The sequence below is a fragment of the Pan troglodytes genome, chromosome 20, assembly GCF_028858775.2.
Source record: "Pan troglodytes isolate AG18354 chromosome 20, NHGRI_mPanTro3-v2.0_pri, whole genome shotgun sequence".
Classification (NCBI taxonomy): domain Eukaryota; kingdom Metazoa; phylum Chordata; class Mammalia; order Primates; family Hominidae; genus Pan; species Pan troglodytes.
Genome location: NC_072418.2, coordinates 34,438,497 through 34,461,040, shown reverse-complemented (window position 1 = coordinate 34,461,040; position 22,544 = coordinate 34,438,497). Strand labels below are relative to the sequence as shown.

Sequence of the window (22,544 nt, the reverse complement as noted above, 5' to 3'; positions counted from 1 at the left end):
AGTTTGCCTTCACGTTGTCAATGGCAACAGGAGGCGAGGCACGTCAAGGTGGGCGCGCTCCTTCCAGGCACATGCGGCAAACCCCAAAGCTTCTGCAGGAGCATCGCCCATGGCCTGCATCTGCTCATGGAGTCCTTTGCCAAGGGAACACCCCCTCTCTCTGCCTGACTCCTCCACAGACTCTAAGATCTTTGAGGGCAGTGCCATGGTCTCCTCTCTTCCCATTTCCAGCCCAGGGCCGGCACAGGCTGGGTGCTTTGCAAGACGCACTGCACCTGTGCTAGTTTTCTGCCACTTGCCTTAGAGCTCTCCATGGGCTGTGCCCTGGGAGGCAAACCTGGGTGGCAGTTTCACTCGCCCCTGCAGGGGTTTATCCAATGCGGAGCCCTGGCAGGAGAGTGGAGGAACAGAAGAGAGGGTAGTCCAAGTATGCCATTCCCTGGTCGCCTCCCTGTGGGTCTTCTTGGGCCCTGACTTTCTCCTGAAGGTGAAAGCTCCTCTAAAAGTGGCTCTTATCACACTCTCCTCCTGGCTTCCAGTAACCCATCCCCTTCAGGCGTGAGGAAGTAACGGTTCTGTTCATTTTCTCTTGTGCTTTCCTTCACCGTTCCCTCCGTCTTTCCAAATAGCCTCTTTGGAGAATCCTCCATAAATAATCCTAATCTGAGTGTGTCCTCCCTTTCCCACCGAGCCCCTGATGCACATGGAACTTATCTGAAAACACAGTGCCTGTCCCCCCTGCAGTGTGTGGAGAAGAGAGGCACGGCGCCCGTTCTAGGAAGGGTGGCATCTCTGAGCCTCGTGACGTCTCCTAGTGTGCCCAGCACCAGGTGTGGGAGAGTCAAGTTCCAGGGCAGGCAGACCTGAGTCCAAATACAAGATCTAACCCTTCTAACAGCTGTGAGACCCTTCATTCATTCCTTCGTCTCTCAAGCCTCGTCTTCTTCATCTGCAAAATGGAGCAAAACAACTACATTTTGTGAGTATTGTGAGGATTAAATGAGGTACGATACCTAAATTTCTTAGCGTGTGGCCTGGCTTGGAGTAAACCCCCCAGCAAACATCAGCTGGCACAATTATTGCTCTGACCCTCTGCGGCTGCCTCATGAATGTAAATGTCCCAAGCTGACCTCCACTCCTGAAGACATGCCGCAGCAGGATCTAAATCTTCCCTCTCCCTGTCCTGGGCTGCAGAGATTACAGGGAAGGCCCTCCCCAGGACCACAGACTGCCCTACATCCATTCTGTGTAAGCTCTGCTGTGAGACACACGGTTATTTACAGAGCAAGACAAGGAAATGACAAAGAGTAGGAGATGAGGTGCATTTTGGGAAAATCCCTTGTTTATTTAAATATTGCACTTATGAAAGACACCAGAAAGAGAAATATGGGCATTTGTGGCAATGATCAAAAAGGGAAAAAACGGAAATACATGATCAAAAACACAGGAAAGGATTACATCTGAAATAAAATTTGGTACCCTTAAAATATCTGTAATTCAACCTCAGAATGAGTGTATCTTTTAAAAGCTCTTTGAAAACACTTCCCCACTCTCTTTGTCTCTTTTCTTTATAAGGCATCTTCTCTTTAACTCCCTTTGGGAAACTTCTTATAAATGAGGATTTGCATCTCCAGGGATTACTCTGGTTAGGAAAGTGTTTTATTAAAAAATATATGTTTGCCACAGAATGCTGAGCGATATAATTAGCTGGTCCCTTCTGTTTTGTTTTAAAAGGCTGTATGGCCAAGTTCTAATTAAACATATTCTCAGGACGTTTGAAATGTGAAGGTGCCTCAGAAATGGGCACTGAAATGAAAGAAGCAATGGCTCCGGGAGTATATACCAGGAAGGAGGATCTCTGGCCACGGTGCACCCGGCAGTACGGCTTCATTTCTGTCTCTGTGTGCACAGCTACTGTGGATAGAGAAGCTGGTCCCATCCCACCTTGGTGGGACACTGCCTTGTGTTCTGGAAGGCTACGTGCTAAATGAGCTGATCTTGTTCCACCCAGGACAATCCAGGAAGGCTGAAGGAGTGAGTCCTGGGCTGGGATTCTGGGGACCTGGGGATGTGATAGGTTATCATCTCTAAAGTGACAATTGCTAAGGTCCCTGCCAGCTCTGACATTCTGATTGGACACATGGCTGTTTCCACTGGCTTTGTTCTTGTCACAAAGCATAAGAATGCTCCAAATGATCACGCTGCATTTTGCTCTGTGACCCCAGGAATAAAATGGAAGGCTGGAGAATCCCACTGCTGTTCCTACTGAATAATGACTGGCTCAACCACGAGAGGCAGTGCTGTGCCCTCATTTGCAAAAAGAGAAGGATACTTCCCTGTCTCCCTTTTGGAGAAGCAAGTAACCTGGAAATGGAAGTATTCTGTTCCTGGAGAAGCAAGTAACCTGAAATGGAAGCCATTCAGAAAGATGGGCTAGGAGCCCACAGGAGTTTAGAGTTTAGAAATGCCCCTTCTGAATCTTCCCGCCTGGGCATGCTGTGAGACACCCTTATTCTTTACAAAGCACTTTCATATTCACTAATGCCTCTTACAGAGCAAGCAGAGCTCTCATTTCATTGCTAGTGGGGATACAAAATGCTACACTCACTTTGGAAAACAGTTTAGCACTTTCTTGTAGCATTATACATGCTCTTACCATTGACCTAGCAATCATTCTCCTAGGTATTGAAACTTAAGAGAAATGAAAACTTATGTTCACCCAAAACCTAGAGGTGCATGTACATAGTGGCTTTATTTGTAATCACCCCAAACTGGAAACAACCCAGTTGTCCTCTAACTGATGAATGGATAAACAGATCTGGGTACATCCATGCAAAGGAATACTTCTCAGCACTGCTAAGACACAAACTTACTGATACATCCGACAACATAGATAAATCTCAAATGCATTACACTAGATGAAAGAAGCCAGACTTGAAAGGTGACATACTCTATAATTCCACATACGCTACACCCTGGAAAAGGGAAAGCTTTAAGGTGAAGAACAGATCAGAGGTTCAGTGGTTTCTAATGCGGGGGAGCTGGGGTTAAGGGCAGGTGGATAGTTTGACTACAAAAAGGCAGCATAAAGCAGTTTTGGGGGAGTAAGAAAACTATTCTAGGCCAGGCACGGTGGCTCATGCCTATAATCACAGCACTTTGGGAGGTCAAAAAGGGTGGATCACCTGAGGTCAGGAGTTCGAGACCAGCCTGTCAACATGGTGAAACCCTGCCTCTACTAAAAAAAAAAAAAAAAAAAAAAAAAGCCAGGTGTGGTGCTGGGCACCTGTAGTCCCAGCCACTTGGGAGGCTGAGGCAGGATAATCACTTGAACCTGGGAGGTGGAGGTTGCAGTGAGCCAAGATTGTACTATTGCATTGCAGCCCCGGTGACAAGAGCCAAACTCTGTCCAAAAAAAAAAAAAAGAAAAAAAAAAAAAAGAAAAAAAAGAAAACGACTCTAAATCTTTTAAAAAAAATTTTTGAGATGGGGTTTTCCTCTGTCACCCAGGCTGGAGTACAGTGGTGCAATCACAGCACACTGCAGCCTCAACCTCCCAGGTTCAAGTGATCCTCCTGCCTTAGCCTTCCAAGTAGCTGGGGCTACAGGCACATGCCACCATGCCCAGCTAATTTTTAGAAAGTTTTTTGTAAAGATGGGGTCTCACTACGTTGCTCAAGCTGATCTTGAAGTCCTGGGCTCAAGCGATGCTCCTGCCTCAGCCTCCCAACGTGCTGGGATTACAGGTGTAAGCCACCACCACACCTAGCCACTGTTCCAAATCTTGATGGCAGTGGTAGTTATGTGATTTTGTGCATTTGGCAAAACTCAGAAAACTGCATACCAAAAAAATGCATTTTATTATATGCAAATTAAAAAATGAATTTAAAAAAAACCCCATAGGCTTGGCAGTAAGCACGGTGGTTGTTTGAGGTTGCCTCCTCCCCATACAGTACTCATTTTGTCCTACTAGGAGTGCTCAGTAAGGCGTCAGGGCATGGCATTCACTGCAGATGCCTCCTGCTTCATGGACGTGGCCCCTGGAAACTGAAGGGTATGACTCAGATTACATGGGTCAGTGAAAAGTTTTCTATTATTCTCTTCCTTGTGGAATGTGGACAAAGAAGCAATTAGTTCCACTCGCCATTTGTGGTCCTCTTGAAATCATAAGATAAAACACCTTGAGGATGAGATTATGCTGAAAACGAAGCGAAGAGTAAGAAGGCAGAGCAAACTGGCTTCCTGTTAATATAATGGAGCCATAATCTATCACTTGCCAATTTCCTTAAGCCAGTGTGAGCAGGGGGTCGTATTTCTCACAGATAAAAGCATCCTAGGAAATATAGTGAGAGATGTCACTGAAACATTTCTGATCTGATCCACTGTCCCAAACCAATCTGAAACAAACCTGGGCAACAGAGAACTTGGGTGAAATAACGTGAAACATATATGCAACGGATAATGGCAGGACTTGAACAGGCATCTCACAAATAAGGCATTCCCGATCACCACGCAGATATAAAAAAGGTGCTCAAACTCATTAGTAATCATGGAAATGCAAATTAAACACAGTGAGACAGCAACCACAGCCGCTAGATTAGGAAACATTACAAATACGAAAAAACATTGCTAACAATATCATAGGCTGGCAAGGATGTAGAACAATGGGAACTTTAAAAACTGCTTGTGGGAGTGAAAATTGACACAATCATCTTGGAAAACAGTTAGAGCTGCAGATATGCAAACTCTGACCAAGCAACCCCACCCCTAACTATATATAAATAGGAGATATTCCCCATGTGAGATATGGCATAGGAACAAACATGTTCACAGCGGCATTCTTCATGATATCCAAACAATTGGGGGGAAAAAATCCTAATGTTTTCATGAAACTAATGTTTTCATAGTCTAGAACTTTGACCATGAACCAGCAACACAAATCCACATGGTTAAGTCCGAAAAACAATGCTGAGTAAGAGAAACAAGACACAAAATAATTCATACAACATGATTTCATTTATGAACATGACCAGGTATACACACCTAAATATTAAAACTACAAAGTAAGGCAAGGAAGTGATCATTACAAAAATTAAAAATAGAGGTGGCCTCCAGGAGAGGGGACTGGAATTGGGAGGTGTCGGGGGAGGTTTCAGGTGACTGAGTGTTGTGTATGCAGGTATTATTTAAACCATACCCATATGATTCACACATTCTTTTACCTTTTGATGTATCTCACACACAGAAATGTAGGAAGACAAAAATCAGATCGCAGGGAAATTCAGAAAACCAGTCTGAAGCCAGGAATGTGCAATGAATGACCCTAAATCATGCATTCTAGAGGATCTGGCCCCAAAGAGAGACTATCTGGATGGCTCTACAGAGTGGTCACAAGCTTTGCTTCGCTTCATTATCATTTAGTCCAGCCAAAGGCCTGTTAAAGGCTTTTGCTTTTAAGTAAAACTTGTCTCCTTTTAAAAGTGCCAATTTTTGGTGCCCTGTAATCCCAGAACTTTGGGAAGCTGAGGCAGGTGGATCACTTGAAGTTAAGAGTTCGAGACCATCCTGGCCAACCTGGTGAAACCCTGTCTCTACTAAAAGTACAAAAATTAGCTGGGTGTGGTGGTGCATGCCTGCAATCCCAGCTATTCGGGAAGCTGAGGCAGAAGAAACGCTTGAACCCAGGAGGCAGAGGTGAGTGCAGTGAGCCGACATTGTGCCACTGTGCTTCACCCTGAGCAGCAGAGCGAGTCTCTGTCTAAGAAAAAAAAAAAAGTACCAATTTTCTCTTTTAAGTTTAATAAGAGTGTTAATCTTATAGAGTTCTCTTACTGATTTTTTTACACAGTTTAGATCAGATTTGTTCTCTACATGAGTCTATAGAGACTTAAGGTGAGCTACTCTATCCAACTGTTCCTTATTTGCCCGGAGAGCCTTTATCTTAAAAACTCAGTCATCAGAGCAAGAAACATAGCAGACCACAACCCAATGCCTCTTGAATAGGTAAAAGTATTAACACATCTTCCGGAGTCCAGGCATAAACTTCATGCAGTTTCCTTGTAGAAAATACCTTCCTGCTCTTATTTGAGCCTATTAACTCTACTCTTATTTTAAATATAAATCTAACTTGCTCAGCCATCTGTTTCCAAGAATACATCAGCTAAGAAAGGTAAAAGTGAAGAAGGACTGCTCTAGCCAGTGACAGTTAAAAAGCTCACACTGTGAAAGAAGAGAGAGGAAAAAAACCTCTCAATTCTCCTAAGCTTCTGGAGGCATTTATTGTAGAGACAGCAATGAAATGTTGAATTAGAAATTGACCCAACCCCTTCTGTAAGAAATCAGGAATAAGTACAGTGCACAATAAATAATTGCCATCAAATATTTAGCAAAACGTATTCAAAAGAGTAAGTTTAATATCTATTTTCCTGCAAAGGATAAGTCATTTTGTGAGAAGGCTAAAAATGTCCATTGAATCCAAGTCCCAATGAGTATACGTGCATGCATAGATACAAGTATGTAAATACATATGCACAAGTACATGTACCTGTACACAGACATATATGGGAAAATATTCATTTATTGTGCGTGTGGCCGGGGCGTTGGATCCCATTAAATAATTCTGGATTTGGTTGGAATTCACCCCGTTAGCTGAACAATTCCGGAACAACTGCATCCTCAGCACAAAATGACCTTTTCATCAAGTTACAAAACATTAAAGGTTAAAGGATGTTTGAAAGGAAGTTAATACTTTTAAAACACTGGGAGAATGGCCATCTTTTCAGAGATCTGACCAAAAATGTGAAGGAAGCATTGGACGGCCTTTCTGGCAGTTATTTGTGGGCGGGTGTCACACGTTTGCACTGCCTGCTCCTGCTGAAACCATGAATGAACCTACCTCCTTAGGAAATGAGATGAGATGGGCCTGTGCTCCGCATAGCACAGGAGCTCACGAGAGGACTCCTTAGCAGGCTGGTTCCTAATTGCAAGTTTGAAGTCACATTTCTTCCTCTCAAGAGTGGTGATGGCAAAGAGAGCAAATCAATGAGACTGTCAGATTTTCCCGCCTTCTATTTTCCATCTGACCTGGATGGTGCAAATTCCAGTCGCTACTAACAGGGAAAATAGAAATATCAGTCACCAGACCCCTTCCTCTAATGAGCTCACAGAAAGGCCCGCAAGAACCTGACTTATCAGCCCTGCAAGTGCCCAATCTTCCCAGAAAGTCAGGTGGACTGCACGCTGCCTTCAGCCATTCTCTCCTGTCTTTCTTTTTCACCACATTCTAAGCACCTGCTTGTAATCTCAGGTGCATCCAGGCTCAGCCCAAATATAAGCCTTTATTTTCAGGGTGGTCTGGCCCTGTGGCCACCCTGCACACCAACTTAATGGGGTACCATTTATTGGACAACTAACATTCTTCACCAAGCTCTCTGCCAAGGCATGGACACACATAATCCCAGATGAGCCTCACAAGTGCCGTGGGAAGTAGACTCTACTGTGACTTGCCCACGGGCACACGGCTAGTGACACAATGCCTCTTTCAAACTCTGGTCTGACTCTGAAAGCTCCCAGAATGTAGTCCCAAATACCCATGGGTTCAAGGGGCATCTCTATTTCTCTATTTTTTGTTTTTTTGAGACAGGGTCTCACTCTGTTGCCCAGACTGGAGTGCAGTGGCACTATCTCGGCTCACTACAGCCTCAACCTCCCAGGCTCAAGCGATCCTCCTGCCTCAGCCTCCCAAGTAGCTGAGATTACAGGTGCATGCCACCATGCCCAGCTAATTTTTGTATTTTTTGTGGAGAGAGGGTTTTGTCATGTCGCCCAGGCTGGTCTCAAACTCCTGGACTCAAGTGATCTGCCTGCCTCAGCCTCCCAAAGTGCTGGGATTACAGGCATGAGCCGCCACAGGGTCCGTCCAAGGCATCTCCAATTTTGATGGAAGGTTTCCACAATGAATTCCTACTTGGTGTTTAAGATGGAGAAAGCTGTCCTGTTTTAGAGATGGAGACAAGGTTCAAAGAGAGGGAGTGACCTGCTCAGGCTCACTGGGTTACTTATGGGCCAGAGGCTCATCACCACAGTTGGAGCTTGCATTCCCCTGCAAGGTACCGCTTGCTGCACATATATCCATCTGCGGGGCACACCCACTGTGGGTGTGATCCTTACAGTTACTCACTGATACCTATCTCCTCAGATAAACTGACTAGCTTCACTCTTTTGGTCCTTCACCTGTCATTTACTTCCTCATTCACCGTGCACAGTTCAGCTGAGATAGGACTGGATGCACAGCTGGATGACAGCCAGCCTTCTACTTCTTCCCTGCTTTCACTGCCTACCTTCTTGTCCCTATATGGGCTCTAGATAAAGCATCCTCAAGGTGGAGAAAGAGAGAGAGAGAGAAAGAGAAAGAGAGAGGCTTGCATTTCTGCACATTCTAGACAGGAGTGACTCTTTAACGAATTTCACTGTTGGAGGAAGACTCTGGTCCATTTTCAAGTCTCAGGTGAGGCCTGAGGATGGGGAGGAGGAAGGAGGGCTCCCGGGCTTCCAAGACAGGTTTCCCTGCCCTGTCGTATAAGTTGACTCAGCCATCTAGGAAGGGTCCTACTCCTTCCTTAGGCCTCCTCCTGATGGGAACCCCACCCCAGGTCCTAAAACCAGCCAGGATGGAAGATTCTCTTAGAAAGTAGAGAGGCCCCTTTTGTACCTCTGTCACCAGCTGTTTACCCCATGCATTCCCATCAAGCCTGGGGCCAGACCCTCTTCTCTTCAGCCAACACACTCCTCAAAACTCCAAACGATACAAAAGCCTTCTTAGGAATTAACATCCTTTGGGCAACATACTTTGAAACTATTGATAATACATATAAGGTGATTGAGAGTAAAAATTCACTCTCTCTCACATGTGTGTTCAGCACCTACTCTTTCCGCTGTGTGTATTTACACACAGTTAGTGAGCCAGCCTGGGCCAGGCTCTGAGTGGTCCTATCCCCAGGTTCTCCTTGGTGAATGGGCAGGGGAGACTGGCTGCAGATGAATGACTTGCTTTGACTATGTCTGGGGAAGAGGTACTGAGAGGGCTGCTGACTGGAGTGCCGACCACCTCCCGCAGACCCTTTTGGCTGGTAACAGAGATGGGGATCGAGCATTCCCAGAGATAGCTAGGAACCAACTCCAAGCCCTGCTGAGCTGGAGAAAGAACAAGGTGTTTAGCATCCCACAGCAGAGTAAAGAAAAGCAACTGCACTTCTAAAAATTCTGCTTTAAAGGCAAGTCCATGTGGTGCTCCAGTAGCTCTAACAGGCACAGCCTAGGGATCTGGCATGGGATGGAATATGGGGTGGGGGAAGGGAAGAGATGATCAGCGGACAAGAGACATCCACTGTTCTTTGGCTCCCATGCAAAAGTCCCCGTTGAGTCAGGACCTCCAGGAAGAGCTGGGCCTGGTTCTGGTGGAGTCAGAAGTGGTCTCATCACCGAGCCAATCTCCCCCATGTGAATCTGCCCTATCTTCCTGGCTGAGCACCTACCTAACCATGGCCAGCGCCTTATGCCTTATGTATATCCCTTTTTGCCCCCTCACTGGAGCTGCCTTGAGGCCTGGGTGCTTCTTCCAGAAAGCATTTTCCCAGGTGAGAAGTTCTGCCGTCTGAGGCCAGCCTCCAGGCACTGCCTGCCCCTGCCTAGGCTCCCACAGCTTAGCCAAGGTTTGGGGCTCCAGGCAGGGTGCCCTCCAGAGTGCCCTGGCCTGTGAGGGTGCAGGGTCGTTGGCTCAGGGCAAGATGGAAAGTTTGATATATCTGCTCCACCATTTCATTATCAGAGGGCCTTTGGGAAAGCTGGCCATGTGGTCTGCGGTGGGCAAGAATCTTGTCTTAAAGCTAAGTCAACAAGAGCAAATACACGGTTTTAACTTAAGTGCTGGGTTTGTTAGGGGAACCTAGAGAAGGTGGTTGGGCGAAGGAGGCTGGAGCCTTTCTGAAACCCCTCCTTGGGGTCACCATCCACTTCTGCAATCCATCAACACTTTTAAGGGCAAGAGGCATGCGGAGACGCTGCTGCACGCCTAGTCAACGAGGCCAGCCGGAAAGCCTCCTGGGGCCGCGAAGCACCACCCAGACCCCACCATCACCCCTCCCAAACCCCCTGGCATCCCAAACCCCCAACACCCCATCTCGTCTTTTGGGCCAGAGCGGCCGCCCGCGCTGTCCCGCCTCCAGAGGGCGCTGACGGAGAGGTGGTAGCGCCCGCTCCCGCCGCCGCGCCAAGGGGCAGCCCCAGGGACTCCACCCCTACTACCGCCACCCGGCCTAATTTGAATATTTCATTGGCTGCCGCCAGTCTGGTCAATTTATCATGCAAATGTGGGTGCCCTCCGCGCCAGAGAGGAGCCATCGCCCGCGCAGGAAAGCGGCGCCCGATTGGTGGCCGAGACAGCGGCATTTGTAATATTTTTCTTTGGGCATTAGAGTCATTTACCAATGCCATCCCCGCAACTCCAGGCACTGAATCACAAGCCACTTAAAGGGTTTTATTGGCAGCTTCGAAACTTCTTAACATGTTCTTTTATTTCAAACCAAGTGTCAACCTATTTCTGACGTCCCTCCCTTCCCCTCACCTAAAAAAGCTGCAAAAAACTCCAAACTACTTTGTTCCCTCACTATTTGCACGCGGTAACAGCCTCCGTCTTGCCACAGGTAGAAGGACTGGACCTGTTTGGGGCTAGCACTTGGTAGACCTTAAATAAATAACCTTTGAGAAGTCTTATAAAGGTGGAGAAGGGACTGTTGGAAGAGAGGCACACAAAAAGAAAACAGAAAAAGAAACGAAGAAAGAAATGGGGAAAAGAGAAGAGGCAGCAGAAAAGGGAGAAGGCAGAATTTAGGACTGCTCCGCAAAGGAGGAAAATCTTAGTGTTATCAAAGCCCTGGAGATCAGAGACTACCTGCATGCTATATTATCTAACCCTTCAGGCCACCATGTCCCCAGTCACCCTGGCCCTCCTATTGCCGAACTAAGGTGATATCCATCAAATTTCAAGAAACAAAAACGTGAAAGAATGAGGCCCCCAGAGTGTTGTCCCTCTCTTTTGTACCTGCCCTGCTGAAACTTAGGCTCCGTCTTCCCCGTTTGTAAATTGTAAATTTAGGGACAAACACAAAACCCTAACGGTGAAGACAGAGGAGAAAAGCAATGTAGGAAAGAAGAACTGGGAAACGAGATTATTCCTGGTCTTGCAAATTCCCTGGCCAGTTAATGAGGTCATCAGCCTCAGAAAGCTGGGCTATCTGGTCGGCTAAGACCTGGTGGTTTGATTTCTGGGACCTCGTCCTCCTTCAGGATTCCAGCATTCAAAGAGCTGGGGTTCAGAGCCGCATCAGGTTGCCCACGTAATGATTCAGATACCTGCAGTGCGGGGCAGCTGGCGCAACCACACGGGAAGAGTTGGGCACCCCTGAGCTACAACTAGCAAATAGCTGCTCGCTCCCGACCAGGGGTGAGCCCCTAGGTGGCTGCAGCTATCTCTAGTGTAGGGATCCCCCCACCCTTATTTTTAGCTCTGCTTAAATGGTTTCCAAAAATCCATTTCACCCAAAGTGGGGTGGCGGTGGGGGTGGGGGTAAACCACGCCACGCTGCAGCGAGGAATTCGTGAAATTCCCAGCGCAACCCAAGTCGACGCGTGGGATTTGATAAAAGGGCATTTCGCCTGGAGTTAAGCGCTCCAAACTGAGTTTAATGTGCATCTGTCCTCCTTAGACTGAAATACAAAGACGTTTTATTTTCTTTATTTAATCTTCGCTCTCCTAAAAAAAAAAAAAGTTTTTGAAAGTTCCGTAGATGATTGAACGAAAGAGAATGAAGGAAGAAAGAGGTATCTGAAGATGTGAGACTCAGAGCACTGGAAAGCTTGGGGAGAGGGGAGGGAGTAGAAAATCGCCATCTCCTGTCTTGGGAAACCCGAGAAAGTGGCCGCTATGACTCACAGGACCAGAAGGTGGGTTTCTAGGCAGACCTGGTTTCCCTCTCCCCACACGCCTGTGATAACCGTACTCCTTCCTTCCTTCCCTCCCTCTTTTAGGTGTATTGTTAAGTGGGTCTTTTTTTTTAAGGTGTTTATAACTGCCTGGAAATCCTAAATCGGAAAAAATGAGGCATTGGAGAGGGGGACCTGCAGGCTTTGGCTTCCTAGACCAGGTCGGCTTCCACCCCAAGTTCTCCCGAATCTAGTTGTGCCCAGGAGTTAAGGGTGGGCCAGACAGGGGCACCAGCTTCCACCCTGCTCTGCCCTGGCCCCGGCCCCGGCCCCGGACACTCAGGCATCAAAGCTGCACCGGGAAGAAGATCGAAGGCCCCTTTGCCTTTCAGTCAGGCGGTCCTCGTGGAAAACGGCAGCGGCATGCAGTGGACACAGTCTGCAAAGTTGAGCTACATCTCTGTGCCCCAAGCCACAAGAAATTTACGAAGTAGCAAGCTATGCCTGGTTGGAGGAGGGCTGGGAGTGCGTACTCTGGTGTGACAATGCGTGTGCGTGCACCTGTTTTGGGAGTCGGGGAGGCACTTCACCTCCCCCAAACCAATTCTTGACCTTGGGCCAAGAGAAGCCCCCTACTTCTCTCCAAAGATTGTACTCCCACCCCCAGCTCCCATCCAGGCACACCTGACTCAGCTCTCCTGAGGCCCCACAGAAGTGGTATTAATATACTCTTCCGATTTTCGAAGGTTTATTTCAAGTCAAAACTGGAAAAGTTCTTGGGAGAATTTACAGACAAAACATCTGGTTCGTTAAAACAAAGCTACCGGTAAAAGAGAAACAAACTTCGCCGCTGTGTAAATGCACTTTTAGCAAACAATTTACCACCTGGCGAGGGCCAGGGTCCCTATCCTTCCTGCTTGGGCAGGGGCTGAGATTCCGGGGCCCAATTCCTGGTTGAGGTGTGCAGGTGGCAAGCTTCCCTGAACCCAAGGCACCTCCTCGACACTGCCTAGCCCCGAATGTGGTGTGGGGAGGTGTGAGGAAGGCGAAAAACCCATATGCCAGCATTCCAGGTGAGTGCAGGCAGGAGGGCACCCACCTGGTGCCTCTCTCCCCTGGTGCTGCCCAGCCCTGGGCTCCCTAAAAGCCTACACCTTGGACAAATGCCCTCACACTTTGAAAGGGGGTACAGCCTCCCAGAGGGTACTACTCAGCGTGCCCAGTCCCTCCAGGTGGCCCAAGCCTCCCTCCGAGAACCTCTCCAAGATCAAGGCTTAAGCCCTGGGTGCCTGGGACCTGAGCCCACTCTAGCTCCTCATCTTGTAATGGTAGCTTTGAGGACACCTTCTTTCCCTTAAGTCTTTTCCCTCAGTGGCCACCCCAGATAAGGACAACACTTGGCCTTCTTTGGGTCGAGTTGTCACCTACTGCCCTCAATCGCCACCTTAAACACAACCTCGGCTGCCTCCCGGCGGTGGCTTGGCTACTCCTTTCTGGCACAGACTTCGTGACTTTGTGTGCTGTGTTGCGAGCCAAGTGCCCGTCCCCACAGCACACACCTGTTCCTAGCCTTGCCTGCATGTGACTTTTTTCTTTCTCTCTCTCTTTTAAAAACTTATCCGGGCGGGGCTCCCGGTAGCTAAGGTCATGAATGATCCTGGGGTGGGGCACAGGTAGCCCTGGGGACAGGTGTCCCGATTTCCTTGAGTTCAAAAAGTCTGAGGCAGATTTCTAACCCCTGACCTGAAGCAGCTTCATTTGGGAGCTTTTCTACTGATTTTCTACTGATTACATAGCACCACTATGGAGGAGGAGCGGGATTCCACTGGGCCTGAGGTGCAGTCGTGGGGGTCAGCACTGCCTTCATGGCCCTGGGGGATGTTTGGGGATCACAAGGTTACCACCCAGCTGTTGGGTGAGCCAGCTGGCTGCCATGCGAGTGCCAGTTTCTCCTATGGACATTTGCACCTCGGTGTTTCGGTGAGTCGTCCCACCGCCTTTGCTCATGTTTCCTCCTTCTATTTTTAGGTTTTTTTTTTTTTTTAATGTTCCCGGAAAGGCGGCACCTCCCAAAGGTGGGGACATCTCACTGGCCTAGGGGCTTTTCAGAGTGACTCAGGCGGGTAGAAGTTACTAGGGCTGGCAGGGCCAGAGCCTGTTGTTTTTCAAAGATAATCTGCAACTCTGAAGAGTGGGGTGAAAAGATTTCTACACAGCGTACATTCTACAGAATTCTAGCTTCTCCGCGGGCGCAGACTTTTCCGCCCTCTAGTCTAGCGTGAAAACAGTTCGACCACTGGATGTGGGCGGCGAAGCCCACACCCTAGAGCGCGGTGTCTCCCTGCAGGAGGGAGCTCCAGCCCGCGCCGCCGCGGCCGCTTCTGGCCTCCTCGGGAACCGAACCGAGCATACCTCAGTGCTCTCCTAGAAGCGGCTCCTTTTCCCCTTCTTACTCGCGAATGGCGAAATGAATAGCCGCGCGGGATTTTACCCGTTTGTGTAGTGGACTCTGAGGGGGCACCAGGTACCGAGACGGAAATCTTTGCGGTAAGAATAAAGTCAGGTAAAACGCCTGGTACAGCCGCCCTGCAGATGTCCCAAGAGTAGGTCCCCCGTACACTCTTCCCATTAAGTTCTTAGGGGGAGGACAGGGAAGGCCCTTTGGTCTGGCTGGATTGATCAGGGAGGTGTGCGCATATGTTTGCCCTCTGGACATTTGGGGAGGGGTTATGGGGGAGTTGAAGGCAAGAGGCAAAATCAGGTAGAACAAACAACCACAGCCAAGAGCGGCACTCTCGGGGAATGGGCACACGGAACTCCGCGCAAACCTCTGGCTTCTCAAACCTACAGCCCTGCCCTTTCTCCCTTTGTAAACAAAATGTGAATTACAGATTTACTGCCATCCAGACACTATTTCTCCCTAAATCTGGCCCTTAGTTCTCACTGGGATCCACGTTTTCCTCCGCTCTCCAGCTCCTCTCCATCAGGCCATGTCACACACAGCAGCCAGGCGGGGCCAAAAAGTTTTAGCGCGAGACCTCCTGGCTAAAACCTGCCCAGCGACCTCGACAACACATCCTAGGCCCAGGTGAAGGGGGTTTAAGCCCTTGCATCCAGGTAGCTTCCGGTTCTGCAGTGTGCTTGGTGCGGATTTGGGAAGTCTCCCTTCCTTCTCTCCTAGCCACACCCAGCCCACAGAAGGGCAGAGAAAACCTGGTGGAAAATAATGAGTCGGGCGACACTGCCCCTCTTCCTTCAATTCCATCCCTACAATGGTCTGCAAAACTATTCATGTTTGGTGGTCCAGATATTAAGTGGGGGTGGGTACATGTGGCTGAAAGAACACAGATTAGGCATTCAGGCTGTGCCAAGCCAGGCCGGGGGCCTTTTTGCGTGTCCCGACATGGCAGTATGGTTGCTGCGTGCACTCCGCATAGCCCGTGTTGTGCGTGGCGGGCTGTCGCTGGAATGTGCAGCCCATTGACACTGATGGATGCGCCAATGGTTGGACGGACAGATGTTAGGGCGGATCGCACAGCGCTCGGCGCCTGAGCGGGGGAGGGCCAGGCAGCGACCCAGCGGCGGCGGCCGGCTACGCGGAGACCCGAGTTCAGGCCGCGGCCCGCAGTGGGAGGGGGCCGAAGGTACAGAGGTTTGCAAGAACAGCGAGGGGATGGAAAGGAGGAGAAAAGCGCGACCAGGGAGAACTACACGCTTCCGTGTGCGGCGCCCCGCGCTGTGCACACGCCGCACCGGGCGCGCCTAAGTGGGAGCTTCGAAGGTGAGCGGGGAGCCGGCGGGAGCTGACCCCGTGCGGCGCAACCCGCCTCCAGGCGACAGGAGCTCAGCGCGGCCACCAGAATGGTGAGGCCGCCGGCGGTGTCGGCCAACTCACCGTTTCCTCGCTTGCAAGAAGCGTTTCACGCTCCACGGCCGCGTCTCCCGGGCCTGGAGGAGTAGCGGTTCTGGCCTCTGCGGCCGCGGGCACCCAACGCGCACGGCGCCTCAGCCCCCGAGTCCGCCAGCCCCAGAGCCCCGCCGCAGCCCGCCTCGGACTCCCTGCCCCGCCTGGGGTCCGTACCCCACAACTCCGAGCGCTCCTGCGCGCGGAAAGGCGCTGGAGGCGGCTTTATAGCCGGGGAGGCCAGCGGCGGCGCATCTGCATCCTGGGAGACGTCTGGACCCAGCCCAAGCCCGCAGGCTGGGCGAGCGGAGACTTTTGATCTTACCGTGTGGGTGAAGATCACTGTCTCCCGGTCTAAAAGAAAAGAAAGCATGCTGTGAACTTTTGAAACAAACTTGCAAAAACAGTCGTAGAGAAAAAATAAAAAGGACACAGGGCAGAAAAAGAGGGAGAAAGAGACTAAAAAAAGAAAAAGATAAGGGTGGGGGGAAGGAAGGAAGGAGAGAAGGAGGAAGAAGTCTGGGGTTTGCTGCTCCAGGAGCGCTCAGGCAGCCGGTGCTGGAGCGCGGGGCGCCCGCCCTCGCCGGGACTGTCGGCCTCGGGGCCTGCGAGAGCGCCAGAGCCCCAGCCGGCGCGCCCGGGCGCAGGGCCGCCTCGGGGATAGTGGGCCCGGAGGCCGCCCCCGCGCTCCAGCAGCCGCCGCCCGGCAGCGCCCGGAGCCGGCCCCGGCGCGGCCGCCCCATTCCCGGCCTGAGAGCTGGCCCAGGGAGACGCAATCGAGCCCGCAGCGCATCGATGCGCCGCCGCCCGCGCCGCTCGGGCTCCGGCTCCCGCTCCGCCGCCGCCGCCGCCCGGGGGTCGCCCGCATGAGCTCCGGCCCACCCGCGCCCTCACCGCCGCCCGTAAGTGAGCCCGCGTCGCCCCGCCGCCCACGCCGCCCAGCCAGCTCCTCCTCGCCGCGGCCAGCCGGCCGGGCCGGCCCGGAGCCTCAGCGACCCGGATCACCAATCAATAATCAATCCCTCTAGTCCAGCAGCGCCGGCAGGCCGGGCGCGGGACACGGCGCGGCGGCCCCCTAGGCTCTCGGGGGGAGCCCCTGGCGGGGGATGGGCAGGGGAGCCCGGTTTCCTTCTCCCGCCCCCGTCCCGCCCTAGGATCGGCCCGCGCCGTGGATGGGGGGCGCGGCCCGGCTCCCGGGGGCGAGGGGCGGGGTGGAGGGACCCTGATCATCCCAAAGTCAGGAGAGGAAACTTGAAGGAACCCCCTCCCACACCGACCCCCGGGACGGGCCCAGGAAAGTTTGTCCGGGGAAAAAAAATTGGGGGAAGTGGCTACGGCGGGTCCTGGGGGAGGAGCTGGGTGGCGCGGGGTCTGAGGGCTGCCCCCACCCGCCCCGGCCCGCGCCCGCCTCCTCCCTGGAGGGGGCCTGCCCGTGGGCTCTGGCTTCCCCGCGGGGCGCCAGCCCCGGCCCGGGGACCACGCTGGGGGCTCCGGAGTCGGCGGGTGGAGAGGAGTGCGAGCCGGGTGGGGCAGCTGGGGGGTGGCTGGGGACGAACGCTGGGTGGGAATAGGGGTGGGGGGTAACGAGCGCCCCGGGACGGGCTCGGCGGGGCGGGCGCCGCGCCCCCGCGTGTGCGCACGGGGCGGAGGCGGAGGGGCGGCACCCCTTTCGCTGGCGGGGCGGGGGTCCCACGCGGGCCTGGGGCCGGGGGCGGGGGCGCGGCGCCCCCGCGGGCGGGCGATTGACACGATCATCTCCTTTTCCTTTAAGCTTGCCTGTTGCCGACGCCGCCGCTCCAGCCGCGCCACGGGCAGAAGACTGGACCGCCGAACCCCGGGCCGCGGCGGCGGCTGCGCGTCCCCCCGGATGCCGTGACCCCCGGCCTAGGGGCGGGGGCCGGGGCAGTACCGGTCCGGGCCGCTCCCGCGCTCCTCCTCCCACCCCTCTGCCCGCCCTCTCCCCCTCTCCCCGCCCCCCAGCCCCGAACCCCGCGCACCTCGTCTGGGGACGGGGCGGGGGGGGGGCAGGGCCGCCGCTCCTCCCCGCCCCCTCCTCCTCCGGCCTCTGGAGCGATTTGTCAAACTTCCCATTCCGCCGGCAGCGCGGTCCTCCTCCTCCTCCTCCACCTCCTCCTCCTCTGCCTCCTCCTCCCCCCCGTGCTCCTCCCTCCCCGAGCCTCCCTCGCCCGCCCTCCTTCTTCCCTCCGCACGTTCGGGGTTCGCGGCGGAGCGCGGCGCGGGGGGGACGCGGAGAGCCTGGGCGCAGCAGCATCCTGCGGGCGGCCGCTCTCCGGGGGGGAGGCTGAGAGCAGGCCCGCCTCGCCCCCCCGCGGGCCCGCCGCCCCTCCCTCCCTGTCCTCAGCCCGGCAGCGGCGGCGGCGGCGGCAGTGGCAGTCGCCGGAGAAGCATCATGCCGAGGAGGAAGCAGCAGGCGCCCCGGCGCGCAGCAGGTACGAGCCGCTTCCCCTTCCTTCTGCTCTCCTCCTCCTCTTCCTCCGCTCTCCCCGCGCCTCCAGCGGGCGCGACCCCGCTCCTCGCCCCGCTCCTCTGCCCGTACTGAGTAACTCCGGGCGCCTCTCTCCTGTTTGGGTGCGTGCGCCCGCCTCGGGTACCGGGCGCCCCCCGGACGCCCCGCCGCGCTCTGCCCTCTTCCCTCTGGCACCCATTTGGGGAGCCGCTCGCGGAGCGCGCTGAGCCGCGCCAGGTCCCTGCCTCCTCAGCTCTCCGGCTGCAGAGGGAATGGGAAGCAACCCCGGTCTGGCTCTTTCTGTGGGGGGCGGGCGGGGTCACCTGAGTTCCCCGGGACATCTTCCGCGTCCTCCGAGCGGCCGACCGCCGGGGGACTGCCTGGTGTCCGCCGAGCCAGGGAGCGCGAACGAGTGAGCGAGCCGGTCCCCTCGGCCACCTTAGTACTAACACGATTGATTCCTCATTTCTTGGGCCCAAACTGGGCACAGCGGTGGAACCCGGAGCGCACAGGGTCTGGGTATTGTCAGATGACTGTCAAGTCCATGTTAGATGCTGGCGTTTCCTTCTCCCCTGTTTGTGTTTCCTCGCCCCCACCCCCTCCTTGTACTGCTGCTCCCACCCTCATCTCCGCATAGCACTTAGTTCTGGGACGTGTCTGAGTACTTTTTTGTTCCTCCTTTTTTTTTTTTTTTTCTTCTTCTTTAACCGGGAGTGTCAACTCCTGTTAAGACTGAGCCGATTTTTTTTCTTTTCTTTTCTGGAAAACGCATCATTGAAAACAAAACAAAAACCACACACATAACATTATTTTGCAATAATGTCGGTTGGGGGCAAGTTGCCTGGAAGAAGGGTTTCTGGCCCGTTGCCATCCTTGATTTGATGACTGATTGATCGCCTGTCATGCTGCTGCCTTTGATCTATTCATTCCCAATAAACATCAATAAATCACTTGCAATAGTGAGGCCAAGCTCTGTGACGTCAGGAGGGCCCTGTCAGTGCAACTTTGGGATTTGGGGCAGATTGCCGAGAGGACCACATATGGACGTGATGTATTTTGATATGAGTAACACTCAGATGTGCAGAGGTTCAGATGCTCCCTGAAGGGGAGGGTTAAGTGGGGCTTCCTTTCTTTTCTTTTCTCTTCCTTTCTTTTACTTCTCTTTTGATGTTAAGAGGGAAGGGCAGAGAGTAGGGTCAGGGCATTGGCTGGTGCCCATCTTGGAGGAAGGCGTTGTACCCATGGTGCCCTGAGTGCCCATAATTTCCATCATGCCAGCCGGCACTGCCAGGGGACCTCACACGTTGGCTGCACTCTGCACTCCAGACCCCTTACACGGGGTCACAGAGAAGGAATGATAATTCTCTCTTCTCCCAGAAATGTACTTGCCTGCCAGTGTCTTCAGAAAATCTCAGAAGAAAACAGGGTTGGTTTGGGGCTTAGGATGCAGGTTTTGCTCTCTGTCCTCGGTGTTGCCCAAATTTAGAAAGTTTGAAAATTCCAGGAGTGATTGTAGGGAGCTTGCCGCCTCCCTAGTTAACCTCCTGGAGCTTGCTTCTTGCCCGTCCCACCTTCTACTTTAAATTCCAGGCTCAAGCAATGAGCTTATCTACCCAAAATAAACTCTGAAACTTTGGAGGAATCCTTCACAAAGTTGAGTAGTAGGAATGTCTTGGGCTTCTTCCAGTCTTTGAATTTTTTTTTCTTTCCTTTTTGGATACACATTTTAAGGTATGTGTGTGCCTCCATCCAATGAACCATATGTGATTACATCTTTACATTTGGTTCAGAACTCTCTCTCTAGTTCATCTCTTCGGTTGCACCCTGCCAATCTGAGACTCGTATTTGATAGCTTCCTGCAGAAAAATATCAGAGGAGGAGGGAACCTGCTGTTGGCTTTATTTATTTATTTATTTATTTATTTATTTTTAGAGCAACCTGTTCACTAACCTTTTCGCACTTTTTTTTTTTTTTTTTAAAGAAAGCCAGCCAGGAAATCTCAGGTCAGTTAAGAAAAATTCATTATATAAAAAACTTGACTGCAGGACTAATAGGAGATGGAAGAATGGTTTTGCTCTATCAAAATGACCCGTCAAAACGACTTTGTTTCATATTTGATTTAATTGTCTCTCTCCTGACAGGCACATTCATCAATAGCTTAATGGTCAATCAGAAGCTGGCAGCATGAGTGCTTTATTTCTTTCCCATACTCGGGTTTTGGATTTACTTTATCAGAATGCCTCTGCCTAATGGACATGTGGAGGAGGGGGTGGAGGCGGACTGAAGAGCTACTTATTTAAGAAGAGTGGAGAGAAAAAAAAAAAAAACCTCCACATTTAGGCTGGTGATAAGTATGCACAGAGGTTTTTTTTTTGGGTGGTTTGTTTGTTTGGATGGACGAGAAACTTCCCATTTTTTTCTCCTCTTTTTTAGTTTTCCCAGCTGCAAGTTATAAGGTTCATGCCAGCTTTTGTGGCATACTGGGAGTGATGACAAATTGATTGCTTTGTACTGATAGAGAGAGAGAGTGGAGAAAAGAAAGATGTCTGCTGATTGGTAACTGGAAATCCAGTCCCCAGCAACCTTGAGAATACTCGAGAATTTTTTTTCCCCTCCAAACTGAAAGGTCCGCTCAGCCATAAAAAAAGAAAAGTTGTTTTGCCAGCTTCATTAGTGTTCACCTAATTAGCTGTAAACCTGATGGATTCCTGACAGCTTTAATGATTGGAGATGACAAGCTCGACGCAGTGTCATCCAGCAGAATTAGGTTTGCAGCTAGTTTGATGTAATCAAGTTGATATTACACAGTCCTGGCTGCCTTTAGTTGTGCATTAACTCAATTTTCTGCTGCAGGTGACAAATGGGCTTTGGTACCTGGATAATCATGTCATAGGAATTAGGGCCCTTTTAATGGTCTGGGGTAGAATAACAACCACAAAAGGCCAAGAGCTGGGTAGGGCGAGCAGACGTGGCACACAGGTACACACGGTCTTCATATCTAGGCCAATGTATCATTGCTTTCCCGAAGGCCGAAGCAGGCTCCAAGAATCCCTGAAAATACATATTTCTGTACTTTAGGAGTTTTTGATGTTTTGATAGAAACTATGTATGGCTTAGTGTCTTTTCTCAAAGAGAAAGAGAGGTTTCTTTACCTGCCAAAGAGAAACCTGGGCGGGAGTTTGCTTCCTTGAGACCTGTAATTTCCAGGGGGTGTGCATTTGTGCTGGACAGATGTTGCTGCTTTTAGAAGCTCAGAGGAGTGGGGTTAGGGAAGGACAGTGTCCTTCAGGCAAAATGACCATTATCCCTTGCTTCAAGCATGATTTTCTCCTGTTCAGAGTGGTTTTTAGAAAACATTTCTGAAAATGCCAGAAAAATTTTAGTGTAATACTTAATAGCAGATATTTTACTTATATTAATTTTCTGGAGGCAAATGTGAAATCATAAAAGACCATTTCTTATGCTTCCAAAAAAAAAAAAAAAAACAAACAAAAAACAAAAAGAAACCATCGAACCATAATTTGCCAGCGAGCTATATTCTTTGAAAGGGGGTAATGTTCCGTGGAGTTCTTAGGTGGTAAAAACAAGGCAAGGGTGAATCTTCAAGCATCTTGACTTTTGTGAAAGTGACTTGGACCCCCTAGGGTCTGCTGGTGCCACAGAACACGTGGATCCCCCTGGAACAGCCAGAGGGGTTCCATGTTGCCAGTAGACATGGGCATGCCTAAGAGGTGGCCCACCTGGTGGTGTCCAGATGACACCTTCCTAAGTCTGGTCCACACATCGGGCAGCTCCGGGAAGGAGCTTTTCCCTTCTCTCTTGGAAGCACATGGAGCATTCAGAAGGACATTTCGGCCTTAGCTTTGGGAATTTTTTTCGTCTCATACCTGCCACGTATTTCTCCTTGGACAGGTATTCTACTCTGTAGCAAGGTGGCAGAGTGACTGGTTTTGACCGTTCTATGATTTTTTTTCTTCCCCCATTTCCTACGAAATGAGAGCAACAATGCAAATTCTAAAAAGGAAAGCCAAGAAGACGAAGGAGAAAAACAAAGGAGGTGGGAGGCAAGGCTATTCCCTTGGATGTCCACGTGGGGAAGAGAACCTTCCAGAATCAGCTGCGGTGCCCCCATTATCTTGACAGCTGTCAGTTAGGGCTTCAGTGCTCTCCAGGGCCACACTTGATTGTGAGCTG

At 51.4% G+C, this 22,544-nt stretch overlaps 1 protein-coding gene and 1 long non-coding RNA gene across 2 annotated transcripts in view; one reads left to right on the top strand and one right to left on the bottom strand.

Moving 5' to 3' along the window:
* Positions 1-15,950, bottom strand: part of LOC134809047 (uncharacterized) — an 83,015-nt gene extending 67,065 nt beyond the window's left edge. Inside the window, exon 1 of the long non-coding RNA XR_010153571.1 lies at positions 15,875-15,950. This is a non-coding gene — a long non-coding RNA (uncharacterized LOC134809047). The remainder of the gene's footprint in view (positions 1-15,874) is intronic.
* A 2,127-nt stretch (positions 15,951-18,077) lies between these two features.
* TSHZ3 (teashirt zinc finger homeobox 3) overlaps positions 18,078-22,544 on the top strand; it is a 74,749-nt gene continuing 70,282 nt past the window's right edge. Inside the window, exon 1 of the mRNA XM_016935606.3 lies at positions 18,078-18,333. Coding sequence (XP_016791095.1) covers positions 18,294-18,333 — 40 coding nt within the window. The 5' untranslated portion in view covers positions 18,078-18,293. The remainder of the gene's footprint in view (positions 18,334-22,544) is intronic.